At 37.1% G+C, this 26348-nt stretch overlaps 3 protein-coding genes across 5 annotated transcripts; 2 read left to right on the top strand and 1 right to left on the bottom strand.

The window, feature by feature from the left end:
* Window positions 1-6: 6 nt before the first annotated feature.
* On the top strand, window positions 7-3899 carry cUnh1orf50 (chromosome Un C1orf50 homolog). Its single transcript, XM_084100548.1, has 5 exons — window positions 7-959; window positions 1848-1963; window positions 2052-2138; window positions 3030-3161; window positions 3436-3899. Exons 1-5 carry the CDS (start codon window positions 911-913, stop codon window positions 3619-3621), a joined length of 570 nt encoding a protein of 189 aa, XP_083956674.1. The 5' UTR covers window positions 7-910; the 3' UTR covers window positions 3622-3899.
* Window positions 3900-3972: 73 nt separating this feature from the next.
* Window positions 3973-7651, bottom strand: ap5b1 (adaptor related protein complex 5 subunit beta 1). 2 transcript variants are annotated; one of them, XM_084100546.1, is made up of 3 exons: window positions 7532-7651; window positions 7243-7404; window positions 3973-6768 (listed from the first exon to the last, which is right to left on the bottom strand). In XM_084100546.1, the coding sequence occupies exons 2-3, from the start codon at window positions 7384-7386 to the stop codon at window positions 4108-4110; spliced, it is 2805 nt and encodes a 934-aa protein (XP_083956672.1). In that variant the 5' UTR covers window positions 7387-7404; window positions 7532-7651; the 3' UTR covers window positions 3973-4107. The 2 variants fall into 2 exon arrangements, with proteins under 2 accessions (XP_083956672.1, XP_083956673.1); XM_084100547.1 differs by having other exon boundaries at window positions 7243-7398; window positions 7532-7646.
* Window positions 7652-8631: 980 nt separating this feature from the next.
* Window positions 8632-20260, top strand: cdc42 (cell division cycle 42). 2 transcript variants are annotated; one of them, XM_084100196.1, is made up of 6 exons: window positions 8632-8706; window positions 14442-14584; window positions 14735-14807; window positions 15211-15320; window positions 15593-15790; window positions 18879-20260. In XM_084100196.1, exons 2-6 carry the CDS (start codon window positions 14480-14482, stop codon window positions 18966-18968), a joined length of 576 nt encoding a protein of 191 aa, XP_083956322.1. In that variant the 5' UTR covers window positions 8632-8706; window positions 14442-14479; the 3' UTR covers window positions 18969-20260. The 2 variants fall into 2 exon arrangements, with proteins under 2 accessions (XP_083956322.1, XP_083956323.1); XM_084100197.1 differs by having other exon boundaries at window positions 16873-20260.
* Window positions 20261-26348: the final 6088 nt, after the last annotated feature.

Raw genomic sequence — 26348 nt, 5'->3', positions numbered from 1 at the left:
ATCAGTAGAATAAAAAAAACTAAGCTACTTTACTAGGCTTCTTAACAGATCAGCAATTTGTGTATATTCTCATATGAATAGACTATAAAATGCAGTAAAAAGCATACTGTAATGTATTATTTTTTATTTTATTTTATGCAAGTTAAAATATCTGGGTTCTTTAAACCGTCATCAATCCCCTTGGGGATTAATAAAGTTTATAAAATGGCACGTTTTTATTCAAAAACAACTTTTAAAGTTTTACTAAAATTAAAAATTTCATCAATTTGTCTAGTAAAAAATCTATTTAGCAAGGCAGTACATCTGGGATATACCAAAAATTACACTTTTTTCGCAATGTGTTGTTTCTTCTCATTGTTGTGAGAAATCCTAACACAAACCAGCCTGAAATTGTTTAAATTAACTTTGTACAAAATAAAATAAAAACAGCTTGCATAATTCAGATAACAGGAAAAGTCCAAAAGTGGCGTGCAAAACAAATGATAAACTTGTACAAACTTGCAATTTTTGGTTTTATAATCTTCAAACTCAGATCTTTCATAACTGCAAAAAACTCACGTTTCTACATTTGTAGAAACGCGATACGCGAAGGCTGCCTCTAAACATGCACAATCGCTTAGTGTTTGAATACTCGAATTATAAATAATGATATTTTTTATAATATTTAAAATTATTATCATAGAAATATGTGCTATATTTTAACCCCTCATTAAATATGTGTGGAAATTATTAATGACAAAAATAGAGGAATCTTTATACAGGCAATTATCACGGCTACTACTCGAGGCAACAAACACACTAGGACCCCAGAAACGCCTCCTCCGTGACTGGTTGTGGCAGATTTTTTTTGTGAGACCGGCGAGAAGTCTCGTGTTAATTTGCTCAGAGTTGAGGGATAGTTTATTACAAAATGGATAAAACTGTCAGTCTGCCACACCAACCCAACAAAACCACCACGGGTAAGACAAAGGCTTTTAATGTTAAATTCAGAAATTATATGAACAAGTCATATTATAGCGTATTTTTTTTTAGTTAAGGTTGTTGTCTGTTTTGTCAGCCAGTGATTGATTGAAATGTATTGATTGAGTTCATCGAACCATATTGTTAGCTATAAGTTGAAAACATATGTTAAATGTCTTTGCTTAAAAGTATTTTCATTGACAAGCAAAGTTGTTATTATAAGTTGACATAGCTTTTGTAATGTTATTAAATGTCCCATTATTGGCTCACTGTAAACACAACATACATCAGAGTGATAATTAGAGTGAAAACAGCGTTTTCAGAAGTTATGATTGTTCAATTTCATTCACACAAACACTACATTATTAGCCTGTAGGCTTTTGGTAACATTTGGAGTCAATGTGGAACTTGGCAAGTAACAGTAAAATATTAATAATTAAATAAGATCATAAAGAATATTTGCTTTTTTTATATACGGAGTCCCAAAATGTATTGTGCAGAAGTAGTTTTTTAAAATGTTAAACTCTCTGCTCTGCCCCTCATGAGGTGTTTTTACTCTTGAGAGCTTATCTAACCGGTTGCATAATTACCTTACACAATTCACCATAGTAGTTTCCTAATGAATTACTGTGGTATCTCAGGTCTCAGTGCAGGAAGTTTTTGAAGTCTTTCTGTCTTTATTATGGAAGTGATGGTTACATAGAAATTTAATATAGTTATTGTAGTAACTATTCCATTTTTGCTGAACTATGAAATATGGTTACCATAGTACAGTTTTATAAGATTATTCTTTGAATTTTATACATAATTTTTACTCTAAATACAAAAACATGTCTTTACTATGGAACAGGATTTTACATGTGGACATTAATATGTTAATATTACAGTAACTTTGGTGGAGACCAGCAGTAACCCAAGTGGAATAACGTTGGTGAGTCCCTACCAGACTAACCGGGTTGGGGATCCCATGAATTTAGTTGCTCTGGCACAGCAAGTACAGAAGGTAAGTGATGCTTTAGATCACACTTGTGAGTGATATACAATTTTATCATCTTTTAATGATGGATTTTTTTTGTGTGTGGGAATTTTAGGGAGATGAATTTATCAGAGCCAATGCTTGCAACAAACTTACAGTCATTGCTGACCAGATAAGATACCTTCAGGAGCAAGCAAGAAAGGTGAGATTGAACTGTCAAATCAAATGACCATTTCTATTATACAGCAGTCTGGTAAATGTCACTGGAGTTGCATTGGGAGCAGCACTGCAATATGTGTCTTAAAGGTAGGGTATGCAATTTCGGAGAGGCTTGCGATAGCAAGCTAGTTTTGAAAGCATAAGATCCCACCCTCCCTTCAGAGCACTCTCTCTCCAAAGCCACGTCTCCTCCAAAACACATGAATGCATACACAGCCAGAGAAGATTCTGCAAAGCGTCACGAGAGATGGTGTTAAATTATCTCATGTATCAAAGCACATAACATTACAATAATAATAAACGTTAACCACTTACAGAGCGCTTACTTGTACCACGTGACTGCTGCAGAGTAATTTCGGCATTGATAGTGTTGCCAGAGAAACGCATATTTTCTCGTGAAGACCTCCTGGTAGAACGTCACAGATTGGCATCTTGCAATTACGGGTACAACACGGCGTGAACGTTATTTTGGTTTAGGAGGAACTGTAAAAGTTGCCTGCTGTTTTTTGCGGCGCTCAGTGACTGTCTGTCTACAACTGTGCATCGCCTCATGCAACGCGCTGATGATATGTGACGTCTGTGCAAGCAGGTGCGCGGAGGTATGGAAATACATTTGTTGACAGGCTGGTAGGACATAGTATCATTGGATGAATGTTTTTTGGTCTTACACCTTCCACAGAAGATATATGTACATGTTTTACTATTTAGACCACTTCTTTTATTTATTGCTATCAGGATGTGAAGAGTTTCAACCAGCATAACAAAGTGTTTATGAAAATAATTGCCTACCCTACCTTTAAATATATGTGCCCATATAATAATCTGAAATGTGACAAATTAATAATGGTTAAATCACTTCCTATTTATACTTCAGGTTTTGGAAGATGCCAAGAAAGACGCTGAGCTTCACCACGCCGCCTGCAATGTTGTGAAGAAGCCAGGAAACATGTATTATCTTTACATGCGTGAATCCGGACAGAGATACTTCTCGATTCTGTCTCCTCGGGTGAGTCGATTGCCACATTATGAGTCTCATTAGTTGTTATGAGTGAGAAGTGAGGTCAATCTGAATTGGTTGGTGCCAAGTAGTAATGATAGTGAAACAAAATATTTAGTAGGCATTACTATAATTGCACTATAACATCGGGAATAAGGAACTGTGCAGTGTTTAGTAATGAAAGATGTAATAAAAGTCACTAGCACAATTATTTATTGTTTTCTTAAGCACAGTACAATATTTAACAGCTAATTTAATATAATATTATTTCAAACTCTTGCAGGAATGGGGTCCCAATTGCCCTCACAAGTTCCTTGGCGGATACAAACTCCAACACGACATGTCTTGGACACCACAAGAGGAGGTTGAAAAGCGGGACGCTGAAATGGGCATCATGGACAAACTGTTGAACAGGCAAATCGCTCTACCAGCCTGCACAGAGCCCAATTTTGAGGGTATTTCAGAGTGAAAGGGCAAAGCTCACTCATGGACTGTCTTATCTGGTCATAGAGGCCAACTGGTCTTAAAAGACGTTAACTGGTTGTTAATATACAGGATAAATGGAATTAAAATTCAGTTTTGCAGACTTGATTACCTTGTTACTACTGCTGAACCTGTCATTCAATCATGCATTTAATGTCTTTATGGTCAGATTTTTCCATTTTAAATGCTGCTGTCTCAAATGTATCTTAATTTAAAGAACTACATCTTTTTGCCATTTGGTTTTCATTAAATGGTTCAATTACAGTGCCTTGTATTGATTTTGTGTAAAGCAGCAGAAAAGCACTGCTTACTAGTATACATGAAACAACACAACATATGTGCTCCTGTATACTTTATTAAATGCATTACTCAAAGATTTTATATACAAAAACAAATGGTGTTATATCAATACAAGGAAGCAATAAAATAAATTGAATTGGTTAAAATCAACTATGTAAATGAAAATCACCATTTAGCCATCTGTTCCTGTTGAGCTACAATGATCAGTAATGTTTTGGAGGTACGAGTTCACAAAGGGTAATAGCTCCCAGTTGTCCGTTGCAATGCTGACCTGAACTGCGTCCTCAGCCTGTGTAATCATCAAAAGGACATGGCACATTGGTGGAAGAAAGAACAAGACTTTCCATGATCCTTTGCTTTTCTCGTCTGTAATCAGGTAACCCTGAAAATGTGCCTTGATCAGATCAGCTAGACTTCCATCTCCAGTTTTGAAACAGAACAGACTAATGGCAGATTTGTCAGGACTCCCAGAGGCTGCGGCCTCCCAGATGCGGTCGAACACTTCCTCTTTACATGCATGTGATGTATTTAGCGGTAACGGCAGAGGAAGGAATATCTCAGGGAATGAAACGCTCACGTCAGGCAGTTGGCTGTGCCAAGAGCGTCCATCTTGGGTGGTGAATATTGCACTGACGCATAAAGTAGTGGGGTAGGGTTGAAATGGTCTGAGCTTTACGTTGACCTCAGGTGGCTTTCGGTCTCTGAACACGCATGGTACATGTATATCGCTTACCTTTGCATAGTTTAAATCTTTCAGCTCGAAATGCAGACAGATTGTAAAGACTCTATTGAATAAAGTGTCAGCTTCATTTGCATGAGTCAGATTGTACCTCAAAGTGACCTCCGACCCAAAACCTGGCACCTGGAACTGTTCTTGATAAACCTCCAATAAATTCTTAGTCTCTTCTGTTGCCTCCAACGACTCTGAACTTTCCGAAGAGCTTTGCAAGGATTTTTCCTGCACCTTGACGAGTCGCAAAACATGCCGCTCAGTTTTGCGTACAGTCAGGTTACTGGCGATCCCCTCGCTCTCAGCCATTGTGGCAGAATGCGACCGCTCTTTGGCACGGCCTCCATCGGGACCTTTGGCGAGAACCCCCGTCAGCTTTTCCCATGAAAGATTGGTTAGCAATGAGTAGTAGAAGCGAGCGTGATCCTTAATGTCCGTGTCGTCGTAATGAACCGATATGTATTGCAAAAGATCGGCCAACTCGATAAACACTTGATCGATGGAAGGGTGCTCCAAAAGATTGCGACAAACCGCAAGAACTGCGTTTCCAACCTGCCATTTGCCTCTTTCACACAAGTTGGAGTTGATGAGAACATTGAGAAGAAGGTAAATGGTGTTCCTCTGGGTAATCTGACCCTCTTTAGCCACTCTTTTCAAGACTTTCAAGTGCCAGCTCAAATTATGAATTGTCAATTGCAATGGAGGCATTTCCATAATGCATTTCTGAAGCCCTCTCAACAACTTAACAGACCAGACGTGGTCGCCGAGACACTCCTGGATGCGATCCACGAGGCCAATCAAATTTGGAGCTAGTCGGCATTGTCGGGAATACATGTCGCATAATTTGTCGATCAGCTTCTCAGAGAGTTCTTCCATGCCACTGAAGTGCATGAGAAAAATATACACAGCCCTGAAAGAGGTCACCACCACTTCTCTGCTACCATCGCCGTCTACGATTTTCAAAAGGGCCATTATGTGATCAAACAGGTAGTCGATCCCTTTGTCTTCTTCGCCCTCATCTGCTTCTAGGTACACCAGACAAAGAAGGTTTAGTCTGCAGAGCATCGTAGCACTATCGTTAAAAACCGTTGGAAGAAGAGATGCTGCCAGACGTGGCGTAACCAGCACAGGTAAACTCTCTTCTCCGCTGCTGGATATGGGCCGGTTCTCAGGGAAGTGCAGGATGCAGTCCATGTAGAAGAGCTTCTCAGGAATTCTTAGGAGCGGATGCTGGGCTGTGCTCACAAGACGCTTCAGCAGGAAGTTCTCATCCTCGGCGGTGAAAAGGCTGTCTGTGAACGTTTCTTTCATGAAGAGTGTGGCATGCATGAGCTCGACTTCTGCAGTTCCGAAGAGTCTCAGAAGTTGCGATTTGAATAACGTTGGAGAAAGTCCCGGCACCATGGCGACAACTTCTACAAGCTCCCTGAGCAGGGCAGACTGGGAAGTGGGCGTTAGCAGGTAAGACTCCTCCAAGAGTGAAGACATTACAGATTTGAGTTCCTTACAATCCAGTCCAGGTGGCAATCGTGGGACTTGCACCATCATGTTTATTGGCAAGAAGGTCAAGCCTAACTGATTACTTTTCCATGCAAACCCTTCATTTCCTCCTAAGATGCTCTTAAACTCTAGGTCAGTAACATCTTTTTGGTTCGTCAAGATCCGTATGGCGTTCTTCAGCCCTAGTGTATACAGCATACAGTAGGACTGATGCAGAACTGTAGTTTCTTGCTGTTTTAGAAGATACAGGGCCTCTAACTTTTGAGAAAGAAGACCGGGGCTACAGGTTTCCATTTCTCGGAGGCAGTCGCAGGCGGTGGCCCTTAAAGGCTGCTGGGAAAGCCCACATCTGTAGTCATTGGTGTCCTGAATTGTCTGAAATAGAAGGTCCAGCCAGTCTTCAGCCATCTTTGTGTGGGTGGCCAAGCAGGATGTGCATATTATCACGTTGGTGATGGCCAGCATGATATTGCACTTGAGGCTGATGGATTTCTGTGGCGTGTGAGAGTAGATTGACAGCAGTTCAAGGGCCGTTTCTTCTCCCACAGAAGTAGAAGGGCAGAGAATGGTTGGATGCTCCAGTAGCACAGACACGAGAAGTATCTTATAATAAGGAAGAGAAATAACAATATCAAACTAAAGCGTGTTAATTACATGGAAAATGCACATCATTTCAAAAAAGCCATACAGGTTATTGCAAAAGCTGCAAACATTGTGGACAGAAATATAGAATGAAGAAAATGTGATGGGAGCATGTTTGTTCATTTGAAATATACCATACTGAATAGTGAGCTGCGCCTCTGGCTAATAAACAGACATGCAACATAATAGAATGTTCAACATTTTATATGAATTCATATTTATTATACATTTTATATATTGTCATTTTATTATGAAACATATAACTAAACATTATAAAAGAACAATAATATAATATATTTTTATATATTAAAATGTTTAATTTTGAAATATACACGCACGTATATATATATATATATATATATATATATATATATATATATGTGTGTGTGTGTGTGTGTGTGTGTGTGTGTCTGTCTGTTTGTCTGCTTTCATTACCTTGAGTTGATCATTGGCCTTATCATTCCGCAGTTCGTGTATAAGTTCAGCCAAGAAACTCTCAGATGTGGTGGTGGCCAAAAACTGAGATGGACTCAGTAGAAAGGCAGGTATTCTCTGATCCCAGAGATCCGCAATAGTCATTCTGGAGATAAACTGTGACTTAAGATCAGAACAGAAGAATTTATGTTCATGGCAATGACGCTATATTGATTTAATAATGTACACAAAAATTAAAATAAAAAGTGCATTCTTTTTTGCATTCGTGCATTCGAGTTTAACTACTCACCTATCAGATAACACTTTAAAAACATAAAAAAGCAAATTACTGTGTTTAGTCCATCTATTGACGTCTCTGAAAATCATGTGCTCCCTGGCTGTCATATGATAAACCAGGTAGTGACAGGAATCTGTATACTTTAAAATAAAAGTCAAAGTCGCCAATAATTCAATATTCTATAATAACTATGTCAGGTTGTTTTCGTTATCTTATCTAATTGTATAGTAATTATATAGAAAATATAAAAACGTTTTTTTATTAGAATTTTCGATTAATTTTACACATATTATTTACGCTAACATTACTGAGATTAAACAGTGGACTTTTATTTTGACACGGTGATGTGATCTTGTTTTTTGTTTGACTGCCATCGTGTGGTGTTTGAAGTATTTAGAGAAATAGGTCAAAAAGCAACCCGAATTAAAAAATTAAATAAGTACTTAGAAATTATAAAATCATACCCTTTACAATTAATAATGATGTCATGGTTAGTAAAATAAGGTGATATTCATCTTATATTGAAAATGAAGAGTTTATTGCTCTCATTACATAGTAAGAGTCAAAGTCAATATGTGCAAAACAATTTAAGGAATAAACGTAAAATATATATGGTAGCAGAATATAAATGTATATGAAAAGAAATGTAGGCCATTCTAGTGATTAATACTTAAATATGTAAATTATTATTATTTTGACATGTGCCTATCAATGCTGTATCCATATTCTCATCATATCTTTATTAATAATAATATTTGATATACATGATTATCAATGTATTTTTTTTTTTTTTTTTGTAGAACAAATTAATTAACTAGTAAATGACACATGGATGTTTCTTTCCCTTGCATGGACAAAATCCTCATTTATCTTTTCTACCTCCCATTTTTAATTAAATATTAATTGAATCCTAATCCAAATAAAACTATCTGCATAAGTGGTATACTGTACATATAAAAAAAAAGAAGTGACAAAACTTTACATGTAATCTGTTAGCTTTGCATTAATTTGTATCTTGAAAAAAATAAAAAAATAAAAAATAATAAATAATAATAATAATTTCTTAGTTGTAATGAAGTGTGATAGAGTGACGCAGCGCGCGACTCGCCCCTGCTCTTCAGTTCTGGAAACCCCAAGCGCGCGGATCTGCCAACGCCCGGCGCAGAGAAACAAACAGAAAGGATACGGTGAGTGCCAATGACGCTCAAAATATTAACCATATTTCTCTTCCTTTGACCAATATTAGCGTTTGATCTAGTGGAATATCGAGTTATGTATATGTACGGTATGAATAGATATATTTGGAAGGAGTATTTAACGAATTAAACGTGTTAAATGGCACCGGACGACAGTTAGCACAGGCGGCTAAACGAGGTTGAGGAGAACCGGTCAGATTTGACCATAGGCAGTTTTACAATCTTCGTCGTGTTATTGTATAACATGTTTAGTGTATGGTTTAATGTAATAATTGATTTATATTATGTTAGTATTTAATATAAAGATATTTCTGGCTTTCAATCTGTCATCCGATGCAGTCGCCTGTTGACGACGGATAACGTTAGATGTCATAATTATTTTATATTTTCATATTAGCACGTTATTGCTAATTTATCTTAAATACAGATGGATTTATTCTCGTTTATATAAAGGAATTGTGCTGTCCATGTTTGCCCAGTTGAAAGGTTGTGTTTTGATGGCCTTCAGTTGTACAGCATCATTGGAAATGGAAGTAATGTTATGCTGCGTTTATCTATTTTTAATTATCCTGCGTTGAATCTGAGTTTGTTTGTTTAACATGGATGATATGTCAGAATTTTGTTATTGAATTTTGCAAACTTCACTGCATTTCAAGCTACACCATCCTCGATAGATAGATAGATAGATAGATATTAATAGTTTGAGTGATTTGTGGTTCTATTGGGGGTCTATTGGTAGCTGACCATTGTTTCCTGCTGCCAAACATCTTTTGTGTCAGGGATGTCTCTCTAACACGTATTAATTCTATAGTTTCATGTGTTTTTAGCACTGCTATTGATTTATCTGCAGGTTCTGGGTCTTGAAAATTAAAAGTGAAGCACTCAGCATTAATGGTGAATATTTGCATCCTTAGTGCTGTTTTTGGTTTATTTCTCCTTCCTCTCAAATAAATTTGAGTTAGGGGAGGACACAGCATACATTTTACTTGTATCAATGTGTATTTTGCAACAAGTTCTCTTTCGCTTCTTGTTACTGAGGAAATGCTTTTCCTGCCACAAATGAATTGTTAAACTATCACAGGAAGAAGGCAGGACTTGAACGAGAAGAATGGGCAAATCTAGCCTTGTAGATGATCATTCAAATCATGTTTAACTGATATTCTCGTTGTATTGGTTTAATTATGTTCTGTTGACAAATGACACCATTTTGTGCAACCAGCAACATAATTAAAAATAACATTTAATATGTAGTGTTGACCATTACTCATGTTCTTACATAACTGCCATTTCTCAAGTGAGAAATTCGTTGCTAAACAATTAGGTAGGATAGCAAAACAGCATGGCTCAAATATTATTTATATTGTTAATTTATTATTGCTTATAACTAGGAGTTCACCAGTGTATCGGACAATAATCGGTATTGATAGAAAAATAGACGATGATCAGGTCTAATTATATCCTGTCGATCAAAAGGGGGTGGAAAAATTATTTTAAACTTCAATTCAAGAAATGTGTGTTGAAATTGTCTCTTGTGTTAAATTTAGGGCTGTTGCATGCGTCAATAACGCATTAACAGTTTAAAAAATAGCGACGTTAAAGCAGACTCTATTTGACCATATGACTCCCCTGTAATTCAAGTCAGGGTTGCCAGGTTTTTCTCTACACCAAACATCTCCCATCCAATAATCGCAAAGCTTTGTGCTTTACTTCTGATATGAAATCTATCAAATTCTGTCAATTTTATTTAAAAAAAAATTAAAACAATAGGCCTAAATGCTGTTTTGGCACTCTTAAATGTGATGCTGTAGTTCCTCAGTTCAAGCGGAGTGTGAATCTTTTCTTCCACATTAATACAAGTTATAGCACAAAAAACATGCATGAATATCAAATGTAATGCTGAAAGATACAGTACAACTAACCAAAATGTATCATGTCTCGTAATCGCTCAATCAGTGTTTCAAAAGTGTGAAAGATGTCAGTGAAACTACCTTGTGTACAACTGAGTTGTATACAACATTTCAGTTTTTGTGTGTTTTTTATTATATCTGAAAAAAAAAAATAGCAGTTAAATAAAATAGTTTGTTCTGTTGTTAATTGTACCTCTAATATTATAGTAATGTACCAATCAGAGGAGTGTCAGTGCGTCTCTGCTAATAAATATATATAGTTCATTTCTATTACAAACCTCTTTTATTACGTTATATTGTCAGAAGTTGAAATAAAACTATTCAGAATTGCTTCTGTATTTCATTTATAAGACTGTTCATTAGACTTGTCAAACATAGTGTGTTGTAATATCATTCATAAAAAAAAAGCAATATTGGTCATTCACTTCTCTATACCCACAGCACTTGTATGTGTGTATGTGTGTCAAGTCTTATAAATAGTAGTATGCAGTCAAATTTTTCCCATTTTTAAAAATAAGGGTGGATTCAGGGAGAAAATAAGAATTATAGGTGAGATTGATTCAAAGCACAGGCTTGTCCAAATGTACCCTGGTTTTAAAGAGTGGGGATTTACTGTCTGGGTATGCACATGGGTCTGGATTATATTGCTTTATGAAGTCTATCGCTTGAAGTGAGCTGAAGTTTGGCCTTAATACAGTTATTTCCAGTACAAAACTTTCCACTCGCGTTTGTCCGCATGGAAATTTTCTGTTCAGGATGTCATTGGCGTTTTAAAATCATTATATCATACAGTTTTGAGCATGTGAGTTAATCCAGGGGAGACTTTCCGAGAATGTTTGTAAACCCACTATAACTGCAATCTAGTTTAACAAATTACATTTTTGATTAGAGTTTGTGTTGGACAGGTGACAGGACCTAACAGATCCCTGCACTTTGATTGTGTGTTTTCCACTGACAGTAGAATGAGGTCAGGCCTTGCTTCCTCTGATTTCGGTGTGCGAGGGGAAGGAAACAGCCGGGATGGGCTTCCATCTCCTCGTCCTGACCATCTGTGAGCTTGAAGGCTCAGCTCTGCAGAGGCTTAGCTTCTGCTCAGGCACGGCACACGCAGTAGGAAGTGCTTCTCTCTGTCTCACGCTTCAGTCACGCTACCCCTCCGCACACCAAAGGAAAGGGATATTGCTGTATTATTTTATTTTGCCCCCATGTCTCCTCTCCACAGGCTTGGGCTCTGTGTTGTGTGAATAGTGGTTTAGCAGCAAGCTGACCCGCTGTAAGCGATGTGCTTAAACCAATGACGTTATGCTTGAGTTTAAAGCCGCAGTGACCCACAATCAGAACAGGGGAGGGGCCGACTGGCCCGTCAGAGAGGGGGGACATTTGAGTGTTTTAAATGTGAAAGATATCCGAGACTAAATTTAAAGAGGAAAGAACTTTGCTCTGGAGCTGTATGCATAAACTCTTTCTAGTGCGTTTGTGTCGAAATACAGTTGAGCAAATTGAGGTTGGATTTAGTTTGTCTTTAGTACACTTGCATGCGAGAAGAATATGGGTACGTAAACGCATTATTTAAAGTTTGAATTAATCAGAGTTTGTAGATGATGCTGTGTCAAACTGCAGTGTGTGTCTGTCGCTGCTGCTCTTCTAGTAGGGATGTCAATTTACATTTACGGTAACACTTTACAATAAGGTTCCTTTATTAAACATTAGTAAATGTATTAACTAACATGAACTAACAATGAGCAATACATTTACTACTGTTTTTGTTAATCTTTGTTAATGTTAGTTAATCAAAATAAAGCTGTTCATTGTTTGTTCATGTTAGTTCACATTGCATTACCTAATGTTAACAAGATTTTAATAAAGTATTAGTAAATGTTGAAATTAACATTAACAAAGATGAACAAATGCTGTATAAGTGCAGTTCATTATTAGTTAATGTTAACTAATGTAGTTAACTAATGAACCTTATTGTAAAGTGTTAACACATTTACATTCCCATGATCGTTTAAATTAACGATCAATTAATTGATTAATCATCCCTATCTTCTAGTGTGCATACTTCTGAAACAAACCAACAGATTTTAAATTTAAAAAGCACTGGAAAGCTTCCCAAACACCGGTTTGCCTATATATATTTTTCTTTTTTTCTTATTTTTACCATTTTGTGCAAGTCTGTGTAAAAATTACAGCAAGTATTTCCTCCATGTTGATAAGAACACCCTGCTGATATGTGTGTTAATGTAAGAATAATTGTATTGTAAACTGATCTTGTAGTTTATGCTCCTAGTCTGCGATCAGAACACAATAGTAGACAAAACACTAGCTGTGTTTACATGAGCCCTAATAATCTGATTGCAATCGGACTGGTAGCACATTTGGAATAAAAAGTCACAGGTAGCCACATCAATTGGAATTAATTGACCAAAGCCGATATTTAAACCTTACGTTTTCCAAATCCGATCTCTATATTTTTCTAAATATAAAGTGCATTTTAAAACAAAGAAAAGAAGAAATGATTGGAGGATGGTTAGTATGTGCCAACAGTGGGAAACTATATTCCTGCAGTGTGCACGTGTCAAACGATCAAATCCAATTTGAAGCTTGTGCCATATAAACATGCACATCAACCCGATTACTTTCTAGCGTTAATTTAACCAGTATGTTCGTATTTATCAGAATAAGTTAATTCCAATTGAAACAAAAGGTGTCCGTGTAAACGTAGCTACTGTTAACATTTTACGGGTCTGTTAGTATGCACTTAGCTTGAATACGATAAGTTTCAGGGTTCAGTTGTTTCCATTGTTAACCCTGGGTAGGTTGGTCATATAAAAGCCATAATGTCTTAGTTATTGCACAAACCATTTAAGTGGATGCATATAATGTGCAACATCACCAGTAACATGTCAGACTAATTAAAGGAAATGTATTACTGTGCGAATGTAACTGTCTGTGAGGCAATGAAGAGTGTGTAATTGATTTGAATGATTTATTCTGTCTTCTGCTGCAGAAAGTGGGGACAGATTAATTTCTCACATTTTGAGTTGATCACAGCCAAGACTCTCACAGTTTCTAATGTGGGTGTTTTATACTTGCAGACCAACATCACCTTTGGTATCTAACGGCATGAGAGATTCTTCCAGTCTGTTTTGGTATTATACAGACACATTTAGATGATTAGATCATAAAAAAAGGGTTTCTGCGCCTGCCGCCACTGCAATTTATTACAAAAACAACTGTTGCATTTATGAATCTTTAGCTACACCTTGTCATATGGACAACAGTAAGTGAGTCTGATGTTGATGTAGTAACCATTCATTCTGGATTCATTGTAATTCATTCAAAGTACTGGCTCATTTGGTCGTGATTCAGTCAGCACTGCTTGCACTGTATGTTTGTCTTGTGGTGCAGGAAACACTGATTTAAATCATATGGTCAGTTCAGATCATACAGAATAGGAGGCTGAATAGAAGAATGATTTGTGGCGTAGTGGTTAAAGCTTCTGAAGCTCTTTCTGCTCTCCCTTTAAATAAATGTGGTAAAATCCAAGAAAGATTAGATTTTTTTTTTGTTCTTTTGTCTACATGAAGCAATTAATTTGATTAAAAGTAAAGGTACATTTTGTGATGTTTTCTGTTGCCTGCACATTACTCTGCACACATGATATTAGAGGACCTGGAGGTGTTGTGTAATGCACATGTGCTATAGTGTCTCCATTTACACCTTTTGAACTTGAGAATGACACGCCATTGGAGAGCAACTCTGACTGAATAAAGTTCAACATGTGTCTCATGTGAACGCTTTTGTCTTTCATTGCAGATCTTGAATGAGAACAGTGGACTTGTAAAAGCACAGCTATGCAGACGATTAAGTGCGTCGTTGTTGGTGATGGTGCAGTGGGTAAAACCTGTCTATTAATCTCCTATACAACTAATAAATTCCCATCTGAATACGTACCAACGGTGAGTAACATTTTCCATTTCACATTCAATTATATAAAGTCATATTTCCTGCTGCATTTCAGTGGCTGTAATTCTTTTATTGTATTTGAAAACTTAAAAAAATAAGGTTTTCCTGAATGTACAATGGAAATTTTCTTTGCTTGCTTCCAGGTCTTTGATAACTATGCAGTTACGGTTATGATTGGAGGTGAGCCGTACACCCTTGGGCTGTTTGATACTGCAGGTACGGTACAACATTTTTCTCAACATCTTAAACTTTCATATATAGCCTAGTGATTAACATTCATTATCATTAAGGTTTATTGAATCGGAAGTAAATTATCTGGAGTTTACAATGTCTGTATGCGAGGGTGGAGCTCATATGCTGATGGGGAAAAAAAAAACATTCATGATCGTCATTGTTATAAAAATTAGACCTCAGGAGCTTTGGAGAATTCCACGCATTCCTGTGGAGGGTGGTTGAGCTTGGAACTGCTATTTTGGTGGATTGTGGGACCAGAGTCTTTCGCTGTGCATGTGTTCAAGTGCAACATTGACCACATGACTGAATGACGTCCGTCGGCTGCTCAGGATCGCAAACTGCATTCTTAGTTTTAATGTATCCTGTTATTTCCATGTCTCTGCAGGTCAGGAAGATTACGATAGATTACGACCCCTGAGCTACCCTCAGACAGATGTCTTCTTAGTCTGTTTCTCAGTTGTTTCACCTTCTTCGTTTGAAAACGTCAAAGAAAAGGTGAGCTTGAATCATTCAAACCAGCCAGAAGCAGACATTTTGTTAGTTGCATTGTCTATTTTTTGTGTCATGCAATTTTGTTGATTAGTTATCGGTCTGGGCTGTTTCTCAAAAGCCTTGTAAGTTGATCTTAGAGATCATTGGTACCAATGGTTCTATGATCTACTTAGGCTTTTGATGCTTTTGAAAAACGCAGCCCTGGTCAGTATATTAATCAATTACATGAGTTAATTGGGAAAAAGTGGCCTGATCCTTTATGCTTTGTCCTTCAGTGGGTACCTGAGATCACCCACCACTGTCCAAAGACCCCCTTCCTGCTGGTGGGGACGCAGATTGATCTGAGAGATGATCCTTCTACCATTGAGAAGCTTGCCAAGAACAAACAGAAACCCATCACTCCGGAGACGGCAGAGAAGCTGGCCCGCGATCTGAAGGCTGTCAAATATGTGGAGTGCTCCGCTCTGACACAGGTAAGGGGGTCTTAGGTACGGCACACCTCATATATGTTCATGAACGTATATCATCTACATTACAAACAGAAACTGCCTTTTTAGTTGGTCATTTAACATACTAAAATATCCTAGACGCTGAAATCCATAGATCTAAAGAATGGTATCTCTTCATTCTCATGGGTTAGAAGTGTCCTGATAATATAGTGTTAATATTTTACATTTGATTGTTGAATCAAAGCTTCCAGGTGTGTGTTTTTTTTTCCCGTATTATGTACCTTAACAAGAAAGTGGAAGCTTCATGGCAGAGGCTCAGAGACATTGGTGAATTTTTATTTGTTTTTGAAAAAAGGATTACGGATTGACCTTTGGTTCAGTTGGTGATCAGAGGTCGATCTGTCATTGACCAGCTGTTCTCTGCCTGGTCATGCGTGCATATTGGAATATAATTCAATATGCGATAGGTGATTCTTATCTGGTGGGAATATTCATATTATAGGCAACATAAAACAGCACATAGAAAGTGGGCCTATGATGTTATTGATTAGTATTATTTTGCATCCATGTGGCCTTGTCTATGTCAGCAAAATTAGTGTTAAGTGGTGAAAGTTAAGTTTGTTTTTTCTCATTTAGTATATATATTAAAGTAATTATTATGATTTCATGTTGTCTTTTATGTTTGGCTGGATTTTGATTTTTAGGAAACAAATGTACAATTTTTTTATTTATTTTTTGGATTGCTATAGTTGACTTAATAAATGTCTTCTTGCAGTCTGTTTTAAAAAGGAACAGTGGTGAAAGCAATGCAATACATCTTGCAATTGGCAACCTAAATCTGATTTTTGTTTTTAATTTACCACACCAGTGTATCCATTTCCTTAATTGTTAGTGTCGTCTGTAGGCCTGCACGGCATCTGCTCCTGTAGATTTGTTTTAGTGCAACATACTCTTCAACAAGCAGCCTCTCTTCCTTGCTAGCTGCTCTGTCCTCTTGAAATGTGCTAGTTCCTCTTATATCTCACCTCTTCTCTCTCTTTCTCCTGTTTTCTGTCACTGCTAACATTGGTGCTCTATTCTGTTTCCCTTCCCTTCTGTGTTCATAGCGAGGTCTGAAGAATGTATTTGATGAAGCTATCCTAGCTGCCCTCGAACCTCCTGAAACGCAGCGAAAACGGAAGTGCTGTATATTTTAAACCTCTCTCTCTCTTTCTAACACCCCACTCTTCCCCAGATGTTTGCTGCTTCCTTTAGTTACCTCTTGCTCCACAGAAAAGACAAGTATCCCAATCTCTTAAGTGACGTCATAAATATGTATCTTCTTTCAACAATACTAAAGGATTTGCTTTTGCTATTTTCCTTTTTCTACTTTATGTTGTCTTTGGAGATTGCTAAAGTTAGACCCAGTTCTTGGGAGTGACATTTTGTCTCCTTTCTACAGATTATTATTATTATTATTTGCACTTTGATTTTCAAATAAAAATGTGGAAGTTTACAATGAAGGGTTGCATATGTAGTTTTTTGCTTTTAATACTGATATGTTGCTTCAGACATTGGATCATTTAAAGTTCATGGTCTTTATTTGATTGTTACTGTTATTTAAGAGCAGCGAAAGGTAAAATAATTCAGTTCTTTGCTGCTCAGTTTATTTGCATTTCTAAGAATCATTCCTTATGTCAGTGTATTTATTTTGTACTGCAACAATTGTATCATATAAAGTTAATTCTAATCTTAACTTATGGCTACAGTTTGCAGTTTGGTGCCATTCTTATCCATACAACGTCTTGAGAGTTTAAATGGCTTAATATAATCCTGTGAAATATGTGCCATTAATAAAGGACAAGCTGCAATTGCCATTACTCAATGCGTCTCTCTCGTTAATTATGCATTAATGGTGTTTTTAAATGGCCAGGGTCAGTTGATGCCAATGTGTTTGTGACTGGCTAATAACTCAAGGATGCATATAGCATACTTTGAACACTATTAAACATTACCCACACTGCCTTTTTTACACAAAGCGCAATCCACATCTACCTTCCACCAGTTGTTTTCTGATAAATCCTTCTCACTATAGCTCACACAGTGGGGTTTTGTCACAGCCTTCATCTGAGACATGCTAACAGCGCTGGACTGGACAATAACTTCTCAGACTGCTCTTCTGAGGACGATTTCCTCGAACAATGTCTTACTTATTGTTTCCAAGCACCCAGCACTTCCTCCTTGCCCCTAATCTGGGCATGTGCACAGAAAAGCGCATTGTACGTACTCTCCCCTGCTTTAGCTGTCACCTGACCTGTCAACAAACAAAAGTGATCTGAAATTTCATGAAAGTGTTGTTCTTGCTCATTACACCCAGATATGGCCAGTCTTATAACACTTGCATTCTTTCGCAGATCATTTGTCTGTTTGTTATTTCACCCAGAGGCTTGAGTTTCTGTTTGAGCAGCCCTTCACCTCACCAACCCTTCAGTCTCTGAGCCTGTGTTTGCTTGCACTTCCACTTTCTTGTTTGACACCTTGTGTCTGAATGACTGCTCCGCATGGCTGATTCAGTTGATTTTCAGTTCACTGGTTCTGATCTAAGTAGTTGCAGCTGAGATATAGAGATGTGTAAAGTTTATGGAATTTTGGCCAACCAAATGTATCTTTGCAGGCTAATTATTGAGTAGTTTGGCTAATTTTATTACTCTTTCAGGTACCAATAAGACTAACTCTCATGCTCAATTTGAAAGTGCATTTTGCCATTTTTTTTAAATCCATTTAGCAGATTTTCTTCCAAATTAAATACAGAAAATGCTCAAATTCTGTGTGGACCTAGTTATGAATAAACTTCCTAATTGATTCCTTTGTTCTTGTTTGGCTTATTCCCATTTGCTTGGTTCCTCTTTAAATGTTACTTTATGGCACATGCATTCCCTACGCATTTAAATTAACTTACCCATTATTTCTATGATGCTATTATATGTTGCATTTTAAGATGTCCAAAGTCATCCAACCATGCGTCTGTGAACGAAATGATTTAGTTTCCAACCCACCCATCGATTTACTTTTCTTCTTTTGTCTGTGTTGACCCATGTTGAGTGTCCATCTCTCCCTTGCTTTGTGTTCACAGAAAGGCCTAAAGAACGTATTTGATGAGGCGATTTTGGCAGCCCTGGAGCCCCCAGAGCCCAAGAAGAAGCGTAAATGTGTGCTGCTATGAGCAGTTTCCCATCTCCCCCTCCCTTCTTTGCTCTGCTAAGGCTGGTCCACAGCTTTACACTTTAAAAAGCAATGTGTAAAAGAAGTGAGTTTCAATATTTGCTCTGCAATAAAGATATAAAGAGTACCCACCATACACATGCACATATACATATACACATGAAAAACACACAACCCACATGCCCATTAATATACAAACCTAGAGGGCCTTTTCTAGTTTTGATTCCAGGAGTCTTACTTCTGTACTTCATGGTGAGATTTAGAGATGCTGCCTTGGTTTGCCAGCTGAATTTTGACGTCTCAGTGGGTTAATGTAACGCATACAGTAGTAATGCTTCGCAGACACTAAAGTCTTGAGGAGATTCAGGTTGTATCCATTTCCATTGTGCTGTGCAAACATTTTGTACAGCGTTCAAAATGGCAACTGAATCACTCTGACCTGGTCTGAAACGTCACTAGCCCAAGAAATAAAACTGTAGAATTATTGTACTTTTGAGACGCGTTCGCAAGTCTGCCGTAATCCCTATTCCACCCTTGAACAACAACACCTGAAGTGCTTAGAAATAGCTCCTTATTCTTTGCCAATATTCCCATTTAATAGGCATTCGAGACAAAAGCCCTGTAAATGGTTCAGTTATTTTCCGTGGATAACTTGGACTCCATATATAAAGGAAATTGGTCTATCTCAAGCAGGGATCTTTCTAACAGTGTTAGCAGAACAAGTGGGGTGTTCTAATGCGTTGCTAGGGACCATGAAAGCATTTTTCCAGAACTTGTGATGCATGTTGGTAAGCCTCCAGGTTCCTTTGGATAGGTTAACATTAAATAATAATAATGTAAGCTGACAAAAGATGTTGTAGGCTCCAGTTGTTTTTATTTTACCAAATGTTTTGTTTTTCCTTTGTGATTTATTTTTTATTTTTTTTGTTTTATCTCATATTTGTTTTCCTCAAATGTTCATTTCACTCCTTTTGTTCAGTGGCTGGATCCCAGCAATTCTCTGATCCACCTGTGTGGATTTTTTATTTTTTATTATTAAGCAAGCAACCGTTTATGTGGTCGTGCAAGATAACCTCTCTCACAGACATTCAACTCTGAACAGAACCAAGTTTACTAGTGCAACACAGGTGGATCAAAATTGGTTTGATTTCCAGTCTTTCCCCTTCCCTAGTTATTTGTTTGTTTTGTTTTTGTTTTGGTGGAAACCAAATGCTCTGTATGAAGTCTCTCCTTTGTACTGTATATGCATTCTTTTGAGAAAAAAATATTAAACTTATACCTTAATTGCCTTTATCATGTTCCAATCCCTTCCTTAAGGTGCTGCATGCATTGTAAGCTGAACACAATCAATCTACCCAATGGAACATCCTTCCTAGAATGCCAGTGTATTTTTCACTTGTTAAATGGCAATTTCTTCATGAATTTTAGTTTTTCCTCAGCCGTTTTTGGACTCAACAAGACTGCTGTTGGCCAGTGTGGTTTAACACAGCTGCTCTTGTGAGTCTTTTCTGCCAGCAGGGTGTGCTGAATGACCAGATAAGTAAAAGGCAGTCTCTTTGTCACCCTAGGTGTACTTCTAGGCTCTTCTTTCAGCCAAACACAGTCAGTTACATTATAAAATATCCTGTCTCTTCCAAGCGTTATAATGGGAGTGAATAGTGCCTGAGATTTTGAATCCCAAAAAAGCGCATCCATCCATCATAAAAGTAATGAAACATTCATCAACTCACACATCAGTTGTGGTAAACGGAAGCTCAAGCACGTCCGCTTGAGGTGTGAGAACCAATGAGGTTCATTCTTGTTACGCAGCACGTTTGAGCTTCTGATTATGTCTGTTAAGATGCCTTTTTTTTTTTTTTTTTTTAGTCTTTAGATTACAGGTACAGATTACACTTTGCTGTTTGGATTCCATTGCATGTCAATTTAATTACCATTTAGATGTAAATGTGAAAAACCATTTGTAATTTAAGAAGTGCTGGTGGATTGATTTTTGTGAGGGGAAATTCTTTACGTTATCCCTGTATAAGATGGCAAATGCCATAAAAATTGCACTGATTGCAGTTGGAGAAATCTAATAATACAAAATCTTGGCTTTCTTTTCATGTTGAAATACAGTATATTATTCATACCTTCATACAAAATAAGTAAAAAATCACTTTTTAGCAGAAACTTTTTTTTTTAATGAGACTGTCCACAAGATTTACAAATGAATCATGGGTGGATGAGTTAACACATTCTTCGAGTGTTTTACGTGATGGCTGTCACCGTACACTTGTGTTAAACAGCGCAGAAAAGCATGAATTATGAAGTGAGGAATGGCAGGCATTCCTCTGTGATGTTGGTGGGGGTGTCCACCTGCAGGACTTCACTCATTATCAGCTTCATTATCAGTGTGCAGGTTGGACCTACTGACAACTGTGCCAGAACTCTGATACAGATGATTATTGTTATGAAAACATCACCAGCTGTGCTGCCGTCATCGGGTGAATCTCGGGTAGCTGCCCTGCTCATATTTCACTCCAAAAAATCAAAGAATGAATTAAGGTTTTCTTATTATTATTTCTACTACTATTATTTATTTATTCAAAGATTAAGTCTTTGAAGTCAGTTAAGTTTTTTTTTTTTTTTGCATTTTGCATTTTGTGGTAGGCTTATTATTTTCACCACAATTAAGCATGTTTTCTAGTTTTTATTACCATTACGCTAATAACAATAATAATTCAATGTCTATAAGTTGAACAAAAAATATAAAAATGAAAAGTAATGTACATAATGAAAGTATCTGTTGTACTGCCTTTATACTGGTTTTAAATTTAAAAAAATCAGTCATTTATTTATTTAATAATACATTTGTTTTTAATAACCATACAAGTTCAATTAAACCATCAAAATACGAGGAAGAATAAAGAACAAAACACTAAACTTGGTCAAGGTATTGATTGACACAATCATTTGGCAAAAAAAAAGGCAAACCACAGCTAAAGTTATTTTACTATGCCAAAAATTAACAGGAAAAAGCATACATTGACTACAACATAATCATTTATTAATTTTTAATTGGTTCTCTCTTGTTTTTGCATGTGCTCATAATTTCTTCATTTGACAGCATGGCCCAAAATTAGGCCGTCACAATTTGCCATGTTTCATTGCGTTATCACAAAGCGATCGACTCAAAGACCAACTGCGCAATATACTTACAATATCTTAATGCATTTTTAATAATGTTTGATTAAAGGGGAAAGATGGTGTAAATTTTCCTAGGCTGGACATTATTTTTGTTTTGACCACTTCTGTATATATATGTAATTCTTACGATGCAAATTTTCCCGAAGCACCTTCAGTTACATGTTATGATGCCAATCCAATTTTTATAGGTATATCCTTTCATGTTTTCTTTACTTGGTCTTAAGTTCTAGTTTTCTTGTGTCTTTTAAGAAGACAGATTTGTTTTTTCTTGTGGGCAAGCATTTGTACTCGATGACTTGTACAGGTGTATCCTCAGAGGTGTGATCTGAGGTCGTCGTGATCCTATGCAGGTTTACCCCATCACTTCATGCTCTGTACTCGCAGTTTCCAGGTGGATGATTCTGAAATGTTAAACTTTTATCTGAGAATAGGGGTGATTTGTCATCTGGGCAGGACTTAAACAGATTGTCCAAACTGTCCAGTGCTCTTGGATCTCTCCTGTCCCAAATGCTGATTCTCATCCAAAGCAAACATTAGGTTTGACATGAGCTCTGCCATGCTCTTCTTGGAGAGTGTTGTGATGTCTCCCTCAGGATGGCATTTCTCTTCATCATGCCTGAAGGGCCAATTAGAGCCAAAGGCTAAACCTGGAAGGCCACAAGAATCACGTAAGCCTCCAAAGACTCATAAATATTAGCGGTAGAGGTGACAAATGCAAGTCCATGTCTTTCAGTGATGGTGTTGTCACTGAGGTGTCAAGCGTAAGTCCGCATGTGGAGCGATGAAGCCGCAGATAAGCCAGGAGAGGGCTGGGTTGAAGCCTCAGATGTGCCAGTCAAAGCCAAACACGTTTGGGATGTGTTGAAAGGTTAGGCCGTGGACTGCAACAGCTATGAGCGTTGAAATATTACCGAGTCTTAAATCAAAAAGCCACATCCCCCTGCTCCCCGCCACCCTTTGGCCATCTGTAACGTGGCAACAAGCAGAGCTTAAACTCAAGTCTTGCGCACATACCAAGTCTTTCTTTATGTTGGATCGTCTTTGGGAATATGTTAGTCTCGCACTGAAATACAGCTAATATTGGTCTTTGCTGCTACTTTTTATGTTTAGATGGTGATATTTATCTATAAATCATATGATCGTGTTTATGTTACTCAACTGCACTCCAAAAAAAATATTTAGGCCTAAATTTAAGATTTGTATATTTGAATTGCACCTAAAATGGATTGCACAGCTAATACATCTGTAAGTGTACTTAAACTGAATGCATTTTAAATACACAACCAGGTTTATATATTTATCAATCAATCCAAATACTTTTATTTTTGAGTGTATTTTTGAGATGAGCATTTCTCATCCGACTTGTGAAATGTTTCATTTAATGACATCCCAACATTTGACAACTTTTATTTAATGTATTGCATTTGAAGTATATCTTATTTGTATGTTTTGCCTGGGGAAAAAATGCACATGAACTTGATATTTGCTATGAGATTTAAACACTTTTTTTCCCCGAATAAGCACCATAGCTCAATAACAGGGTTTCAATCGGAATGTTTTTATGCAGATTAGGGATATAATAAAAAATGCTAGATGGAAACATCCAGGTGAAGCAAGAATTTTCAAATTGAGCATTAAAGTCACCATAAAATGTATATTTTTTTAACGGAATATTACAGTGTTTAATATAAATAATTTATCTGTACACATTCTTATTTTTTTTTATTTTTTTTTAGTTCACGTACCTTTATCAAAACTTGAATAAAAAAACATGACCATTTAATCAGAAAAGTCATGCCATTTCACTTGGATTTACATCACAATCCGGGAGCAAGAATCACAAATTCCATTTCACAAATTTCCATTCCACTTTAAAAAAAAACTTGTTTTGGGTGGATAATTTTTTTTATTCAATAACAAGTTTAAATGTATTTACAGAATAAATTCCTAGATTTGCACCAAAATAGTCATGTGACTTATTAATTTAATGATTGTCCCATGCTATATCCTTTCAGGCATTTGACACCGAACATAAGCTATAAGCTATACACCGAACAGTATACTAATCATTGCATGCTCTTCCATCATCTATGCATGTGTGCCATATTAACACCATGAGGATTCATCGTTTTTAATATTTTGTTAAAGTCATGCATTTTCTTCATTACTTTTGGGTCTATAGCTGAAAGTAAAGAATTTTTGTGCATGCCCCTTATCAGTATTTTTGGTAACACTTTTTAATAAGCTCCCGTTAGTGAACTATTTAATGCATTAACTAACATTGAGCAATGTGTTTGTTACAGTATGTATTAATGTTTGTTAATATTAATCAAAAATATTGCTAATATAGTAATTCTTAGTAATTAACTAAGATTAATACATGCTTCTGAAGTATCTTTCATTGTTAGTTCATATGTTAACAAATGGAACGTTATTTGTAAAGTGTTGCCATATCTCCACAGTGAATGTTTTGAGTGCAGAGAGGCCAGCAGTGACTCCTCTAATCCCTCAGTTTAGTTTATTGTGACACGCCAGTTCTCTCGCGGTGTTCAGATACATGTCGCGTCCATGGGCCGTCTCCTTCGGTCACCACCGAGTGAATAAGTACCCCTCAGGTGTGTTAGATTGTCCCATCTATCCATAAACCCTTAGCTCATCTGTTGACAGCCTGTCCCGCCTGCTGACCATGCTTCCATATCATGATGCAGAACAACCATGTCCAAACTAGAGATACCAGCATGCAGTTGCAGCGCAGGTGGCTGTGAGATCTCAGTTGGTACGACGGCATGTCTGCGGTTGATAGATTAAGTGTAAGGCCTGTTTACGGCCATATCCTCTTTTTTATTTTGGTATTCATGATCTCATGACAGTCCCTACACCTGTGTCCGATCACAGGGTCTGATATCTGGCCACATGGAAAGCACCTCTATGGTTTTAGTAATTGCATCAGCACTGAGATATGTGGATACAGATTTAGATTCCTGACTGCCGGGCAGAGAGGGGCTTGCATCAGGTTAGAAGGCCTTATATATCTCTCCATGATGGATGAGCCACTGTAGAGGAATTCTCTGTGGTTCATACTAAAACAATACTTGCTATTGAGCCGCTGCCCCAACGTGAACCTTCAAGTCATTCATGCTGTTCACAAAGACGACCATTAGCGCTTAACTCCAAATGGGGGTTGCTGAGTGTAAAGGTGCACTAAGTAATTGCTCTTTTAGTCTTAAATGCAACTGATTCCTTGCATGAATGCAGCCATCATTTTTAGTTTCCTAAGGGTTCCCAACATTTTCTACCAGTGAATTTCTACCAGGGGGGAGTTGTTATACCCTGTGTGAGCAAAGTCTGTAAGTTTTAGTCCAAGGCGATAACATTAACTAGCATTTTTGGGGAAAAGAGCACACCAAAGTGACATTATAATGAATGAATATAGTGCAGATGCTGCATGTTACTGCTTTTTTATATATATATACAGTATATATAGATTGACTGGCCAACATTCTTCAAAACAACTTTTTTTATTATTATTCCATAGAAGTCGAGTTTCAAGTGACATGAAGGTGAGTAAATGATGACAGTGTTTTCATTTTTGTATGAACTATTACTGTACATCCTTTGTAAATTACTTCATCTCTTTCATGTTAAAGGCAATTGATATTGAATTTGATACTTGGCAGTAATGGGTGAGTTTACAGCAGAATAGTGATATAATCAAATTAGATACAAGAAAGATAAATGTATCCAAAGAAAAACAAACTTTAGTGTGTAAATGACTAAAAAAAGCCAGTTTGTGCTGCTAGGGTGAGCCGAGATGAATTGAGATATAGAGCAAAGATGATTCCTGCTGAAATGTGAAAATGAATGAGGAATTCTAATAGATTCTGCACCAGAACTTGGTATCTAGATGATGTCTTTATGGGCCCAGGTCATTGCACAACCTGATGCTTTACAAAAAAAATAAAAAATAAAGGAAGAGGGGGCTGGAGTATGGCAACTGTCATCACAAACAAGAAACATCTGTCTCATTTGTGTAACTTGTTTTCTTTTAATATGAGAAGTATGTTGGTAGAGATCTGTGAGTTTTGAGGAAGGCCTGGGAGGAGAGAGGAGCGCTCGTTTCACTCCTGGATTCATTCTTCCAGACCTTTCTCTGCAGACTCATCCCCCCCCCCCCCCCTCCCTCATGTCCTCGCAG

Source organism: Abramis brama, assembly GCF_963993115.1.
Source record: "Abramis brama genome assembly, chromosome: 23".
Taxonomy (NCBI): Eukaryota; Metazoa; Chordata; class Actinopteri; order Cypriniformes; family Leuciscidae; genus Abramis; species Abramis brama.
Note: the sequence above shows the minus strand (reverse complement) of the source record. Positions and strands in the feature narration are given on the sequence as shown.

What these genes read in the sequence shown, in the direction of transcription:
- cUnh1orf50 (XM_084100548.1), top strand. Translation starts at nt 911, where the DNA reads ATGGATAAAACTGTCAGTCTGCCACACCAACCCAACAAAACCACCACG. An exon ending in ACCCAACAAAACCACCACGG is followed by an intron (nt 960 to 1,847) that starts GTAAGACAAAGG and finishes TTAATATTACAG; the next exon opens with TAACTTTGGTGGAGACCAGC. An exon ending in TGGCACAGCAAGTACAGAAG is followed by an intron (nt 1,964 to 2,051) that starts GTAAGTGATGCT and finishes TGGGAATTTTAG; the next exon opens with GGAGATGAATTTATCAGAGC.
- ap5b1 (XM_084100546.1), bottom strand. Translation starts at nt 7,386, where the DNA reads ATGACTATTGCGGATCTCTGGGATCAGAGAATACCTGCCTTTCTACTG. An exon ending in AGGCCAATGATCAACTCAAG is followed by an intron (nt 6,769 to 7,242) that starts GTAATGAAAGCA and finishes CCTTATTATAAG; the next exon opens with ATACTTCTCGTGTCTGTGCT.
- cdc42 (XM_084100196.1), top strand. Translation starts at nt 14,480, where the DNA reads ATGCAGACGATTAAGTGCGTCGTTGTTGGTGATGGTGCAGTGGGTAAA. An exon ending in TTGAAAACGTCAAAGAAAAG is followed by an intron (nt 15,321 to 15,592) that starts GTGAGCTTGAAT and finishes TTTGTCCTTCAG; the next exon opens with TGGGTACCTGAGATCACCCA. An exon ending in AGTGCTCCGCTCTGACACAG is followed by an intron (nt 15,791 to 18,878) that starts GTAAGGGGGTCT and finishes TTGTGTTCACAG; the next exon opens with AAAGGCCTAAAGAACGTATT.